Source organism: Otolemur garnettii, unplaced genomic scaffold (assembly GCF_000181295.1).
Source record: "Otolemur garnettii isolate 467f Iridium unplaced genomic scaffold, OtoGar3 scaffold00281, whole genome shotgun sequence".
Lineage (NCBI taxonomy): Eukaryota > Metazoa > Chordata > Mammalia > Primates > Galagidae > Otolemur > Otolemur garnettii.
In genome coordinates this window covers 342542-357763 of record NW_003852676.1, presented here as the reverse complement: position 1 = coordinate 357763, position 15222 = coordinate 342542, and the positions used below count along the sequence as shown (strand labels likewise).

The 15222-nt window shown below is 39.8% G+C and overlaps 1 protein-coding gene across 1 annotated transcript in view; it reads left to right on the top strand.

The window, feature by feature from the left end:
• SPECC1L (sperm antigen with calponin homology and coiled-coil domains 1 like) overlaps window positions 1-15222 on the top strand; it is a 179185-nt gene that overhangs the window by 86165 nt on the left and 77798 nt on the right. Inside the window, exons 6-8 of the mRNA XM_023508838.1 lie at window positions 8627-8700; window positions 10024-10199; window positions 14709-14872. Coding sequence (XP_023364606.1) covers window positions 8627-8700; window positions 10024-10199; window positions 14709-14872 — 414 coding nt within the window. The remainder of the gene's footprint in view (window positions 1-8626; window positions 8701-10023; window positions 10200-14708; window positions 14873-15222) is intronic.

Sequence of the window (15222 nt, the reverse complement as noted above, 5' to 3'; positions counted from 1 at the left end):
TCTTTAAAATGTCTTTTAGAGTTGTTATAGTATCTAGATTCTGAACATATTTTGCACATTACATCCAGAGGTTACATCTCTGTAGACTGAAGGGAATTAATTTTTTCTCCTTGAGAATTCTAGCAGTTTGGGATAGATACTAAGTCAGTACTTAGTACAAGGACTATTCTCAGGGAATGTTGTTAACTAAGAAATTGAGATTTTCTTCTGTGGAATATTTTAATAATCATTAGCACAAATCAGTTTCAGAACTTTCTCATTATCCCAGAAAGAAATCCCGTGTCCATTAACAGTCACCTCTCATTTACCCCAAGGTGATCCAGCCAGACTTTGGAATCTGTGGCCTGGATTTTAAAGCATCTGTTATAACTGTACTCACGGATGTGCAGGGAAATACGCTGGCAATGAATGAACAAATGGCAGATCTGAGCAGAGAAATTAAAACTGTAAAGTTTACAGTTTGCAAGTGCAGTGGCTCACGCTTGTAATCCTAGAACTCTAGCAGGTCAAGGGGGTTGGATAGCTTGAGTTTAGGAGTTAGAGACTAGCTTGAGAAAGAGTGAAACCCCGTCTCTGCTAAAAATAGAAAAAAACTCTTCACGCATTAAGGCGGACGCCTATAATCCCAGTTAGTCAGGAGGCTGAGGCAAGATGATTGCTTGAGCCCAAGAGTTTGAGGTTGCTGGGAGCTAGGCTAATGCCACGCACTCTAGCCAGGGCAACAGGATGAGACTCTGTCTTTAAAAAAAAAAAACTGTAAAGGCTCAGCGCCCATAGTACAGTTGTTACTGCGCCAGCCACATGCACTGAGGGTAGCGGGCTCAACCCAGCCCAGGCCTGCTAAACAATAATGATAACTGTAAGAACAACAACAAAAATAGCTGGACACTGTGGCTGGCGCCTATAGTCCCAGCTACTTAGGAGGCTCAGGCAAGAGAGTCACTTGAACCAAAGAGTTTGAGGTACTTTACCCAGGGCAACATAGTGAGACTCTGTCTCAAAAAAACAAAAAGAACCAAGTAGGAATTGTAATAACCACAGTAAAAAATTTACTGAATCATTTAAATAGTAAATTAGAGATATAGATGAGCCAGTGAACCTGAAGATACATTATAGACATTATCCCATTTGAGGAACAGGAAGAAAAAGGATTGATAAAAATGAGTAGTAGCATTAGTGACCTGGAGGGTAATACCTAACAGTTTACTCTAACACCTGTAATTGGAGTTGCAGAAGGCTACCAAATCACATCAGTGCCACACTGCTTCTACCAGTGCCGTCAGTGCTTCTACCTGACCTTCAGTGCCTATCGTTCTTGGATTTAGCATTTAAGCCAGAGAGAGCTGTACAACTCACTCAAGAGTTCCAGATCAGGATGATGGCCTGAGGTCACACATGTGCTTCTTTTCCTTCCTAAAGTTGTTTTGACATGGCTGAAGAAATATAAAATCTTTGGTGAATCTAAAGCTGGGATAGAAAATGAATGGGAAGGGTCTTATCAATACATGAACAATTTTGAGTAATTTTTGGAATTGGGCATATAATCCCAAACAGCATAGAAAAGCCTACAGTTCAGCACCCTGAAAATCTGAATAGTGACGTTCCCAGTAAAACTTTGGTTGAGACAAGAGGGCTAGTAGGGGTTGGGAAGAGTGGCAGGGGCGGGCCATGCGGCTAGTGTGCTATGAAGCCCGTACTCCTCTCCTCCAGGGTGCTAGCTGTAGTATTTGCCCCCAGCCTGCTGTTCCGTTCAAACCTTTCTAAATAAGGGACAAGAGTATAGCAGCCCAGGCTTCTAGCAAGATGCTGGTGCCTGTGCCTGAAGTAACTACAGATTGCTGTGTGGTCTTGGGGAGGAAAGCACAGAAAGGGAAAGGCCCAGCAGGGAAGCAGATCTGCTGCCTGGTTGCCTTGGTTGGAGCTACCTGTTTCCCTCGTGTACATCCAGAGGGGAGCCCCCTGCAGGCCTCCGTCATCAGCAGAGCCTTTAGCTGGTTGTTGGGTGGGGAGGAGAGGCCCTTGGATAGAATAGTGACACTCAACAGTTGTTGAGTGACATGCCAGAGTCCCTAATGTTAACTGTCCTTGTCCTTTAAAAATAAGAAAGACCAACCAGGACTTACTAGACATTTTAAAAATGCCTCAAAAGAGTTTCAAAGAGAAGTAGAAGGATAAAGCAGGTCAAGTGAGCCAGAAGGAGTAAAGTCAGTGGCTTCCCCACCAATCCAGCAAAACCAAGCTGATGAATGCCAAGAGCAGTGAAGTCCCAGGTCACTCAGCCCCACCTCAGTCGTGGTGACTTTCTCAGTCACTTGCTGTTTGCGTAGTAATGTTCTGTGCATACTTGGCATTAGAATTAAATCCCTTTCCCAAGATATGGGGAGAGCCTGACCCCAACACAGGGCTGTGTCTCTTCTTCGGAGCACTGGACTGACTTGAGAGCAGGGGAGTAGCAGAAGGAGACTGAGGAGGGTAGTTGTGTAATTCTGTGGTAAGAAAACCTTTTCCAAACATTACAGATTACCCAGAAGCCATATAGAAAAAAGGTTCAGATTCGACTTCGTGTCGTTGAAATTTAAAATCCACCCGAAGTATCATAAATAAGTGACCCCAAACAAAATATTTGCAACATTTAACAAATACATGAGGAGGTTCTGCACATCAGTAAGACGAGAACAGTCTATTAGCTAAATAAAACACATGAATATACAAGTCAGCAAAAGAGCCCAGATTTGACTTCCTAAAAAGCAAAGAAATACAAAGTAAAACAAGATGCCAGTTTTTACTTAGCAGAAATTAAAAATTAAATTTTACTTAGCAAACATTAAAAAGATTGATAAGATGGAAGGGGAGGAGGTAAGAGTCTTTTTGTATACTGTTTGGAAGGAGTATAGATTGCTACAGCCTTTTTATAGTATTGATCAAAATTTTAAAAGCAGGCTTGGCATCTGTAGTTCAAGTGGCTAAGACAGCCACATATACCAGAGCTGGTGAGTTCAAATCCAGTCTGGGACTGCCAAATAACAATGACAGCTACAACCAAAAAATAGCTGGGCATCATGGTAGGTGCCTGTAGTCCCAGCTACTTGGGAGGCTGAGGCAAGAGAATCCCTTCAGCCCTTGAGTTGGAGGTTGTTGTGAGCTGTGACACCACATCACTTTACCATGAGGGCAACAGTGTGAGACTCTGTCTCAAAAAAAAAAAAAAAAAGCCCTTCACCACTTTTTCCACTTCTAGAAATGTATCTTCAAGTAAAATTGGGACAGTTGTATAAAGATGCACATTGAATTGATAACAAATATTGGAACCATTCTATTAATAGATTGTTAAATCATGAGATATCCAATTGATGGATTATTATATGGCTATCAGAATGGTTCTGTGGATCTATATTTATTGACAGAGGTATCCATTACCTGCTGCTAAGTGGAAAGCTTATGAAGCAGTATAAATAGTATAGTTCAGTTTTTTCTTTAAACAAATTATACATACACGTGTATGAAGTCTGGGAGGATATATGCCAAATGCAAATAATAGATAATCTTACCTTTGTTACCTTTTTCTGATTTGAAATGGGAGTCTTTTTAACAAGTCTGTGTTACCCGTGACTTGAACTCCGACTTCAGCCTCATGAGTAGCTGGGGCTACCAGGCATGAACCTAGTTCTATTCTATATTTCTTATTGTGAGCATGCATTACTTTCGGAATCAAGGGGAAAAAATTATATTTATTTTTTTGTGGAGGGGAGCAAAAATGGGTAAAACAAAAATTAAAAAGTAAAGGAAAATAAAAACAGTAAGCAGTTAATCTGAAACTCACTTGTGTCCTCTTCAATGTCAAGAATTCTGGGTTGGGGACAAAGTCTGAACACACTGCCCACTCCTTGCCCTGCCCCTATGGTGTGGTTTTTAACAGATTGGGTACTCCTTTTTTTCTCTAGAAATTGCACTTAGAGTTCTGTTGGAGGAACTGCTCAGATGTGAGACTGCCTAAGGGCTATTGCCAGTACTCAAGAGTTTTCTAGGGATTTGGAGGGCAGAATAGGTTGATTATAGATTTTAATTATTTTATGCCCTCAAGAATCAGAGGTTGATTGGTCCCGTGTCCATGGTAGCTGCCTGGTAATATCTGCATGATTGTTGGGCATGTATTCAGAGCCAAGATGGATTATTCTTGATTGGTCAGGGACATTAGTTCCTTGGTAGTGATAATAATTATAAACTCCACTGTTAAAATGGGTAGTCGAGCCCTGGATTGTTCAGAACAGAATTGGTCTAATGTCATTGAGAATAGCAATTTATCTGATTTCTGGAATAAAAATAACACTGTAAAAAGTTACAATTATTTTTTAAAAAGGAGATCATAGTTTTTCTATTAGCCTTAGAGTTGAATGTTGCTTTTGAGTTGAGGACAGTAGGTGGCAGTGTCCCCCACGTGAGGAAAACTGAAGAGGAAGGAAGTGTCTCAGAAAGGCTCTAGGCTTGATGTTGACTCTTGGGGGCGACGGCTACTTATGTTAGATGGCAGTTTTGCTAACTTGTCTTTACGGCAATAACTTAGGGACACGCCCCTTTGTTTCCGGAGAGCAAAAGCCTGTTGTCATTTTTAATACTTTCTGTTTTAGAGTGGAAATATAGGCGTGATTGTAAGGTTTTAAGTCACATACCCTAGAGATAAGTTTATTGCATTTTATTTCACCTAAATATCCCACTGGCTGCTAGCTTCCCTTTTATTTAAAAAGAATAGTAGTAAGATGTGACTAATTAATATGTAGTGCCAGGGCCAGAAAAGTGCAGTTCACAGAATAGCGATTGTGTGAATTCTGTGGCTATGTACAAAGAGGCCAGTAAAGAGAAAAGAACTAAAGAAATGACTGCAATTTGGGATTTTACGATCAGTTTAAGCCATGTAGCTTAAATGTCACCTGAGAATCAAGATACCATATGTTATAAGTGAGCTGTAGTAAGATTTGCTCTTGTCTGTGTGAATTATTCCTTCTTTTTTTTTGAGACAGAGTCTCACTATGTCGCCCTCCGTAGAGTGCTGTGGCGTCAGGGTTCACGGCAACCTCCAGCTCTTGGGCTTAAGCGATTCTCTTGCCTCAGCCTCCCAAGTAGCTGCGACTACAGGCACCCACCACAACACCCAGCTACTTTTTTGGTTGTAGTTGTCATTGTTGTTTGGCAGGCCCGGGCTGGGTTTGAACCCACCAACTCCAGCATATGTGGCTGGTGCCCTAGCTGCTGAGCTGCGGGAATTATTCCTAAAGATAATGACCAGACAAAAAAGAGAAAAATCTTTAGGAAATTTAAAGAGAAAGTATACTCTTACAACATTTTGTTTGCTTGCCTGTTTTAATTATAAAATATTTCTTGCATAAAATGGATCTAATGTAATTGAATGGCATAACCTTTAGTGTTCTCAGCACTAGAAATATTTCAGCGCCTGTCCTTACCCCCTTATCTGTGTCTGGTAATGTCACTGAAAGCTTGAATCTGACCATGTGTGGGGTCATGAGAACCCGTGTTCCCTTGCTGGTTCCAGAGCCACTCTTGCTTCCTGAGATGAGGATCACGGTAGCGGACTCACCCACTTAGCTTGGTGTTCACTTTGCCCTTGGCCAGATTGGATGGCTCATTTGACCATATAGTTTTAGGTTATATGTGGTCTGAAGTAGATCATATGTGAATATAAGAGACAAGCCTTCTGTAGACTAATCCTTTGTGTCTGAAGTCAGCCTGTTTAGCCCTTTTGTCTTTGAAAGGGTGAAAACTTCAAGTCAACCTGTTTTGCTAGCCTTTCTGCCTGTGAGAAGGTAAAACATCTTTTTTTTTCCTTTGTATTTTCACCACCTGGAAAAAAGCCTGGTATAAAGTTGGTAAATTCTATGACATTTATTGAATTTAATGAGTAAATTTTGAACCTGTTTCATTTCATAGGGCCTGACTTTGTTAAATAATTTTGGAGCAATGTGAGAAGGTTAATTACTGGCTACCAAAATTGGCGTCTTCTCCCCTCCCCCCACATTTTATCTCATTTATTTTTTGTATAGCTTTGAAAAATGTAACATTATATATTTGTAATAATTATTATTGTACATAAAATTGTTATAAATGCTTTATGCTTTGTGGTGGTTTTTTTTTTTTTTTTTTTTTTTAGACAGAGCCTCAAGCTATAGCCCTGGGTAAAGTGCTGTGGCATCACAGCTCACAGTAATCTCCAACTCCTGGGCTTAAGTGATTCTCTTGCCTCAGCCTCCCCAGTAGCTGGGACTATAGGCACCCACCACAAAGCCCAACTATTTTTTGGTTGTAGTTGTCATTGTTGTTTGGCAGGCCCTGGCTGGATTCGAACCCACCAGCTCTGGTATATGTAGCTGGCACTGTAGCCGCTTGAGCTACAGGTGCCAATGATTTCACCCTTTTGTGTTGTTCTTGAAGTAAATTCATGCCATTTAAAAATGCCAGAACACAAATGTACCTGCATTAAGTGAAATGGCATAAAGATTTCAGAAGAAAAGTTTCCTGATGGAACTGAGATGAGGAAGGTGATGACCATCTAGAACAACATATTTATAGTGTAGGGTCTTTGGTTTTTTGTTTTGTTTTGTTCATATAGAGTCTTCCATTGTTGTCCTGGGTAGATACTGTACAGTGATGTCATCATAGCTCACAGCAACCTCAAATTCTTGGACTCAAGTGATCCTCCTGTTTCAGCCTCTTGAGTAGCAGTAGCTGGGACTACAGGTGTTTGTCTGGCTAATTTTTCTATTTTTAGTAGCAACAGGGTCTTGCTCTTGCTCGGGCTGATCTCAAACTCCTGAACTCACGTGATACTTCTGCCTTGGCCTTCCAGAGTGCTAGGATTACAGGCATGAGCCCAGCCTGTTAAGTTTGTTCTTTTAAATAGACACAGGACCCAGGCTGGATTGCAGCCCCCATCGTAGTTCACTGTAATCTTCAGCTCAAGTGATCTTCCTCTTTCAGCCTCCTGAGTAACTGGAACTATAGGCATAAACCATCACACTTTCCTAATTGTTTCTCCTTTTCTTTCTTTCTTTCTTTCTTTTTCCTTCCTTTCCTTTCCTTCCATTCCTTCCTTCCTTTTTAAGAGATAGGGTGCTTATGTAGGCTGGTCCTAAAATCCTGGCCTTGAGCGATCCTCATACCTCAGCCTCCCAAATCACTGGGATTATAGGGATGAGCCACTGCACCAGCCACTTATTTAGGATCTTGATTAAAAGCTAATAATTTGTTATCTGGGGGAGTTTCTTTTATGTGTCATTGCATGCAGGTATTCATTATGTCTGAATCCCTACTACTAAGTATATAGAATGGGAAAGAATGTTATCCGGTCAGAAACACCAGTGTCTATAATTATGATGTCCCTGACAAGAAATAAATTCATCAATAGAATACTCATAAAAAAACCCCTAGGCAATGATTTCAGTGTATATATATATATATATATATATATTTTATTACTGCCATTAGCTTGCATGTTTATACATTTATTACGCTTTAAAGGCCTAGCATGTGCCAGGTAGCGGGCTGTGAAGTCACCACGTAGCCTCTGCCTCTGAAGTGTTTCAGTCTTGTGGTGGAGATGGATGTGTAAGGAGAGGTGATAACGCTGACAGCAGCACATTACAGGGCTGCAGGAGGCGGAATCAGAACCCCAGGAACAGGCAGGGGTCTACTGGGGCAGGGACTGTAGTAAAATCAGAATGAAGGGTTTGTCACCAGTGGTCACCAGGACCTCTTCTGGTGTTTAACCAAAAGGTAACTGGTTCCTGAACTGTCAAAGTACCCATCCATGAGAGCTTTAGTGAATGGCACCTACAGCACAGCACCCTTCTGAGGCATTTCTTCCTTATATGTGGTATGTGGACTTTTAGAGCAGAACTTCCAAGGAGAATGTGACTTTCCTTTACATTTCTGGTTCGTACGCCTGTGCTGGGCCTTCATCTTTGTGTCCCCAATCTATCTAGAATGGTACTTTGCATCTTATTGGTGGTTATTAAATGTTTTTACAGAGTGAATGAAATTGTTCTAAGAAAATGCATATTATGCAAGAATAATTTGAGGAGTTATTGATTTACTTTATAAATATACTTTATTTTGTATATTAATTATCTATTAATTCTGTAGAATTAATTTAAATAGCAGCTTCCCTGAGTGTCATTTGTATAATTTTACTAATAACTTTTCTGGGATTCCAGTGTGTAAAAGAAGTCATGCTTGCATAAATACTTTAGATTAGTAACCCTTGTGATTAAAAGTTCACATTTTGATAGTAGTCAATGTTGTTTTCGTTGGTTATATGCCAACAATGTGTGTATTTTTAACAATTGATATACTTAGCTTTGTTTCACGATTCAGACACTAAGGAGGGAAGTGATCCAGAAATTGTGATTTTTAACTTGATTTTTTTTAAATATAATATTGGCTAATGCTTGAATATTCCTTTTTTTCTTTTAAGGTTTTCTATTAAATTTTTCTTTAAAGCTATCATCTTTGGGCATGATAGCTTTTTCTAAATCCCGTATTTAAGTACTTCTTCTTTATCTCACTTCTTTGGAACACAACTATTAGAATAAATGTTCAAACTATGTGGTCTTTTCAGATGCAGTTAAAAAACTCCAGGACCAAAAACATGACATGGAAAGAGAAATTAAGACACTCCACAGGAGACTTCGGGTAGGATATAAACCTTCTTGTATTATCTTGTTGGAATACAGTTTTCTGATGAAATTGGAGGTGCAGTCACAGGCCATGCTATTATCCATCTTCAGCTATAGATACGATGATAATATTGGCCCCACTGGGCCTCTGGCAGAAAGCAAATGCCATCATTTCAAACTGGGACTAGTGCTAGATTTTGGGTAGAAGCTACTACACATTTGAGTATCCCTAATCTGAAGTCTGAAATGCTCCAAGATCTGAAAGTTTTTGAGTACTGGCATGATGTTCAAAAGAATTACAGGTTTTTGGATTTGGGATGCTTAACTGGTAAAAGTAATCCTAATATTCCAAAATCTGGAAAAATCAAAATCCAAAACACTTCTGGTCCTAAGGATTTCAGATAAACAATACTCAACCTATAGTAATTTATGGGTGTTAATTTTAGGAAGATGGATTTAGGAAACAAGTGTTATAATTTGAAATGAAAGTTTATTGATTATACATATAGTATCCCTACCTCAGCTACTTTCATGTGATTTTTTGTTTTCTTTGTTCTGTGGATTTGATCAGCTTGCCAATAGCAGTGTTGCCATGATGCCAAGAGTGGGGAGAAAGTTAATCTCCTAATTGGGTCATGCCACAGTTTCTCAGCCTGCCTTCTTAATGTCAAAAAGTTGATTTTGGGGTGAGGATGGTATTGGGCTCAGGTGTGGCCTAGCTGCGGCTCTGCTGGAGGTGAGGCCCTGGGGAGACTTCCTACCCAGCCGCACCCGCACCCTCCATGGCTGTGGGGGCAGCAGACCATACAGTTCCTTATCCCCTCTTTGTATAATTTTGTCTGCCTATATTGAGTCTGTTGTTTTTCTTCTGGCTTCCTTTTCCTTTTTCCTTTTCTTTGATTTTCTTTTCCTGTTAGACTTTGATGTCAGGATATTTATAGGTTTTGGCTGTATGGTTCACATACCATTAGTATACCTTCTTGGGATTTTCAGTGGTAAAGTTTTGTCAATTTTGGATTATATTTATTTTCGTAAGGCTTACTTTGAGACTTGCAGAGGAAGGGAGGCTCAATATTATTGTCATTAAATATTTATCGGGTATTGAGTGCCTGTTGCCTCAGTAGGCTAGAAAACCTTTTCCTCATTAAGAACAAGTTTACTGTTAATAACTGTATTGGCTATTAGAAAGAGGTAATAGTAGTTCTCTGGGATAAGAACAATTAATCATCATTTGGGAGTACAATGCATTATAGCAATCTAATCATAAGTAAATTTTATTGCTTTAAAATAAATTTTTATTGCTCTCTTTTGGAAATAAAAAGTTAGTTTTTTAACATAGGAAGAATCTGCGGAATGGCGGCAGTTTCAAGCTGATCTCCAGACTGCAGTAGTCATTGCAAACGACATTAAATCCGAAGCCCAGGAGGAGATTGGCGATCTGAAGCGCCGGCTTCATGAAGCTCAAGAAAAAAATGAGAAACTCACAAAAGAATTGGAGGAAATAAAGTCACGCAAGTATGTTCTGAGAAACAAGTGTGTGGTGTGTGCTTCTTTTCTGATAGAAAATACTTGAGTCCAATTTTGTGGTGTGGTTTTTTGGCATTACTAAGTTTGGCCATGTTGGACGTTATTCCACTTTTCTGTGCCTTTATTTTATTTTATTTTAGTTTTAGTTTAATTTTAGTTTAGTTTAACAGAGTCTCACTCTATCACCCTGGCTAGAGTGCCGTGGCATCCGCCTAACTCACAACAACCTCAAACCCCTGGGTTCAAGCAGTCCTTCTGCCTCAGCCTCCCAAGTAGCTGGGACTACAGACACTCACCACAATTCTCCACACATTTTTTTTCTTTTTATTGGAGATGAGGTCTCACTCTTGCTGCAGCTGATCTGGAACTCCTGAGCTCACGGGATTCTCCTGCTTCTGCGTCCCAGAATGGTAGGATTACAGGGTATGAGGCACTGCTCTGACCTTGGGCCTCTTTTTATGATACATGTAAAATAGTGCAGAGTCTATATAGATCTTTCAGAGTTGTTGTCAGTGTTAGGGATCCACATCTCTGGAGGGAGCTAAAATGGTCCTGGCGTGAGGGTGCGTTCCCTCCTTTCCCATATCCTCACAATGTAGCCGTGTCACTAGCCTCCAGACTATATAGCCTTGTGATGGAGATGTGGACTCTGGAGGCAGGCAGATGGGGCTTCTGTTCAGCTCTGTCTCTTATTAGCTGTGTGATCTTGGTCCCCGAGCCTCAGTTTTCTCATCTTAAAGGTGGAGACATTACTACCTGCTTTACAGGCAGTGCAGTGTTATGTCTGCAAAGTGGTCAGGACAGTGATGAGTACAGGTTAGCTGGTATTTGTGCAGTCTCAAGGAGAGAATGCAGGTGGATTTCCCTGCATCACTCATTAGAGGAGTTTTCACTCGTTTTATCTTATAACCACATGAATCTCCATGATAGTATTTTTCAGCCCACCTAACAGATCATTGGAAACTAAAATATAATTATTAGATGAAATAACATTTGTGATGTGCTATGAGCTTCACCTATGAGTGGGGGAATTTTTGTGTTTGAGGTGATTATTGAGAATCTGATTATTCTTACTGTTCTTTTGAGTAATTCTTAAGTAGGTATAAGAAAAAAATTCAGAAAGGTAACAGAATATCTTTGAAAAGCTGTCTTATTTTATTATTGCCTAGTTGTAGTGTATGGCCCAGAGAACGTACTGCCAAGCACTTCCCTGGCTTCATTAAGCAGAATGTGGGATGAGGTGGATTGTTGTTTCTTTGCCGGTTTTACATTGCTTTTTTCCCCTGTAGACTGTTAAATGAATAGCATATCAAAAATGCTTTATTTTATAGTTATCCTGCCTCATTGGATGAAATTCTACTCTTAAAAAGGATCATTTCATTGGATCTCAAAAGCACATCAGTCTTTGAGACGTATTTAAAGAAAGTACCTTTTGAAAGGGGTAGTATCTTGGGAAGTAGTGGTTCTCCAAGTGAGGTCTGCAGATTCCTGTTGTAAGGCCCTTCTGGGATGTCTGTGGGTTAAATTGTTGACAATAACACCATCACAGTATGCCCTTTCCATGGCATAGACTTCTGCACTGAGAGTGGAAAGCGAGTGTACACAGCTTTGATGGAGTGAGGCCCAGGCACCAGACTGCCCTTGTAGTCGTGTTCTTCACCACCACACACTTGAATTACAAAAAAGTACCTCACTTAAAGATGCACTTGGTGAAGAGCAATAAATTATTAATTTTCAGTCCTCTGAGCAAACTCTTTTTAGTGTTACCTATGACAAAATTGGAAGTATGAAGAAAGTGCTTCTGCTGTATCTGCTGTGCTACATGAAACAAAGTATGAGGTTGTCTTGAGGAAAGTGTTATATGATTGTTTTAGTTTGCGCTGCATTTTTTTTTTTTTTTTTGCTGGGCTGGGTTTGAATCCGCCACCTCCAGTATATGGGGCCGGCATCCTACTCCTTTGAGCCATAGGCGCTGCCCTTGAGCTACCTTTTTTTTTTTTTTCCTGGAATGCCATTTTTGTTTGAGAATGACTTACAAACTATAAATATTTAGAATTTGGTATTTGGTAGCTATTTCTTGAAAATAATTAAGAGAGGCTGTCATTTCAAGGAAAGCAACTAACAGTATTTGTTGCCAATGATAAAATGTGGGCTTTCAAGTGAATGTTAGGATTTTGGAAAATGTCTGTCATTGGTGAGCTTGGCAGCTTCTCATATTTAAAGAGTTTTCTGATGAGATCATTGGCAATACATATATTAACAAATGTCCCTTTAAAAACCGTGTTTTATAATGATAGGCATTTGGAAAATCTGTGTAACTCAGCCAATACTTTCCTTCCGACCAATGAAAGATGTTCAGTTAAATGATCATGTATTGGGTAAAAGATACATTCATGGATTCAGACTATTCAATTGAATGGATTTTAATGGACAAAACAGGAAAAGTTTATTTATATCATTTAAGATTCCACATTGAGGCTCAGCGCTTATGGCTCAAGCGGCTAAGGCGCCAGCCACATACACTTAAGGTGGCGGGTTCGAATTCCCAGCCTGGGCCCGCCAAACAACAATGATGGCTGCAACCAAAAAAAAATGGCCAGGCGTTGTGGCGGGCGCCTGTAGTCCCAGCTACTTGGGAGGCTGAGGCAGGAGACTTGCTTGAGCCCAGGAGTTGGAGGTTGCTGTGAGCGTGATGCCATGGCACTCTACCCAGGGGGACAGCTTGAGGCTCCGTCTCAAAAAAAAAAAAAAAAGATTCCACATTGAAACTAAATTTTAAGTTATTGCCACTTGTTGCATTTTGGTGTACTATCAAGGATGAATAGCCGTAGTAATCTATAAAGGCTATATTCTTTTCTGTCTACATATCTATATAAAATGTACTTTTTTCATATCTCACTAGATTGAATACTGAAGAAATGAGAAGCCAGACATTAAAGAAATAATTTAAAAATGTAAAGCATTTTTATTCTTCTTATTAATTTTTAGTTTTAGAAAATGTTTAATAGTTATTTTCATAAAAATATGTTAATCATGGCTAGGTGTCATGGCTCACAACTATCATTTTAGGACTCCGGGAGGCTGAGGCAAGAGGATCACTTGAGCTCAGGAATTTGCAACCAGCCCGAGCAAGACCCTATGTCTACTAAAAGTAGAAAACTTAGCCAGGTGTGGTGGTAGGTCTCAGAGTTCCAGGTACTCAGGAAGCTTAGGCAGGAGGATTGCTTAAACCCAGGAGTTTGAGGTTACTGTGAGCTAGACTCACACCACGTTACTCTAGCCCAGGCAGCACAGTGAGACTCTGTCTCTCAAAACCAAAACAAAACTAAATGAAACTTAATCATGTTAATAAGTCTTGGGTTTGGGCGGTGCCTGTGGCTCAAAGAGTAGGGCACTGGCCCCATATACTGGAGGTGGCAGGTTTAAGCCTGGCCCCAGCCAAAACTGAAAAAAAAAAAAGAAGAAGTTTTGGGTTCACTTTTATTTTTAGATGAATGAAATATTGTGTATTCCTATGTTTTAATTTAGTAGAAGATAACCTGTATAACCAAAAGCTTTTGGAGTCTTCAGTCATTTTTTAGGAATGGAAAAGGGCTCTAAGACCAAATAGTTTGATAATTGCAGATTCTATTTATTTGATAAATAGATTCCTTATTTAAATGTCTAATTGTGACAGCTCCTTGAACTTGAGGTCTTATGGTACATCTTCAGGCAGAAGACTCTACTGTAAGAGCCAAATGGCCACCAAAGATAAATTTTCCTCAGGACTGGCTTAATTTTTTTTTGTCTACAAGTAGACCTGATAATTACATGACATGTGCAAACTCTGTAATTATCTTCTTATTCCAGGTGAAAACTTTTCTTTAGTCAGCTCAGTGAACTTGAGTGGGCCAGAAATGAAATGGAATTTATTTTTTCAGAGGACTCAGGATGTATCACACTCAACTTCTAGGGTATTCATGTTGCTAATATAAGTCAAGGCCTTTTTTCTATTTGGAGATTATAGCAGGTTTTTTGTTTTTGTTTTTTAAGAGCATGGGCTTTGGTTTCACTTCTTTGTTTTTGCATGCCTAAACATGACATACTAGCCAGAGCCAGTGTAACTGTTCACATGTACTGGTGACTCCCCGGACTCCTCAGAAGTTTGGGCCTTCTTGCCAGCACGGGATCTGGAGATTCCCAGCACTGAGTCAGGATCTCTGGCTGGTCTGGCCTCCCATTTTACTGCTAATTGATTACTGATGTCTTTACCTTACACTTACTCGGATGGAAATGGAATTTGATGGTTACTTAACTTGCTTAGGATAACCTGATATAAAAATTTCAATATCATTTCCTGGTATTTACCAAGCAAATGAGAATATTAGACGAGATAATTTACTAAGCTCAACTGATACAATTTTTTAAAGATAATTTTTAATGCTTTTTAGTTGGAAAGGGAAATGTATACTTTTTAGTATATTGGTAAAAATGCTCTGATTTTAATATTGTTTTCAGGCAAGAGGAGGAGCGAGGCCGTGTCTACAATTATATGAATGCTGTTGAGAGAGATTTGGCAGCCTTAAGGCAAGGAATGGGACTGAGCAGAAGGTCCTCAACTTCTTCAGAGCCAACTCCGACTGTAAAAACCCTCATCAAGTCATTTGACAGTGCCTCTCAAGGTAATCAATTCCTTACATGCTGCACCATGGCCATATCTACTTACTGTGTGTTCTCTGGTCTTGTCTGCCATCCTACTCTCTGAATCTCAGTAACTTTCGTATGACATTGATGAGTTAGACTTAATATAAGGTGAAGTTTAATAGGAGATGTGGGATTTATCATCTTCAGTGGTACTGGTTTCAGACTGGTGCCTTAACTCCAATGCAGAGTCCTTTTTCCCTAGGTAGATCACATGCATTTCTGTGACTGTGTCTTCTCTGTGCCTAAGAACTTGCAGATGTGTAACTTTAGCTCTTCCTTCCTCTATGCTCCTCACTGCTATATATCCAGATGCCTCTTTTTTTTTTTT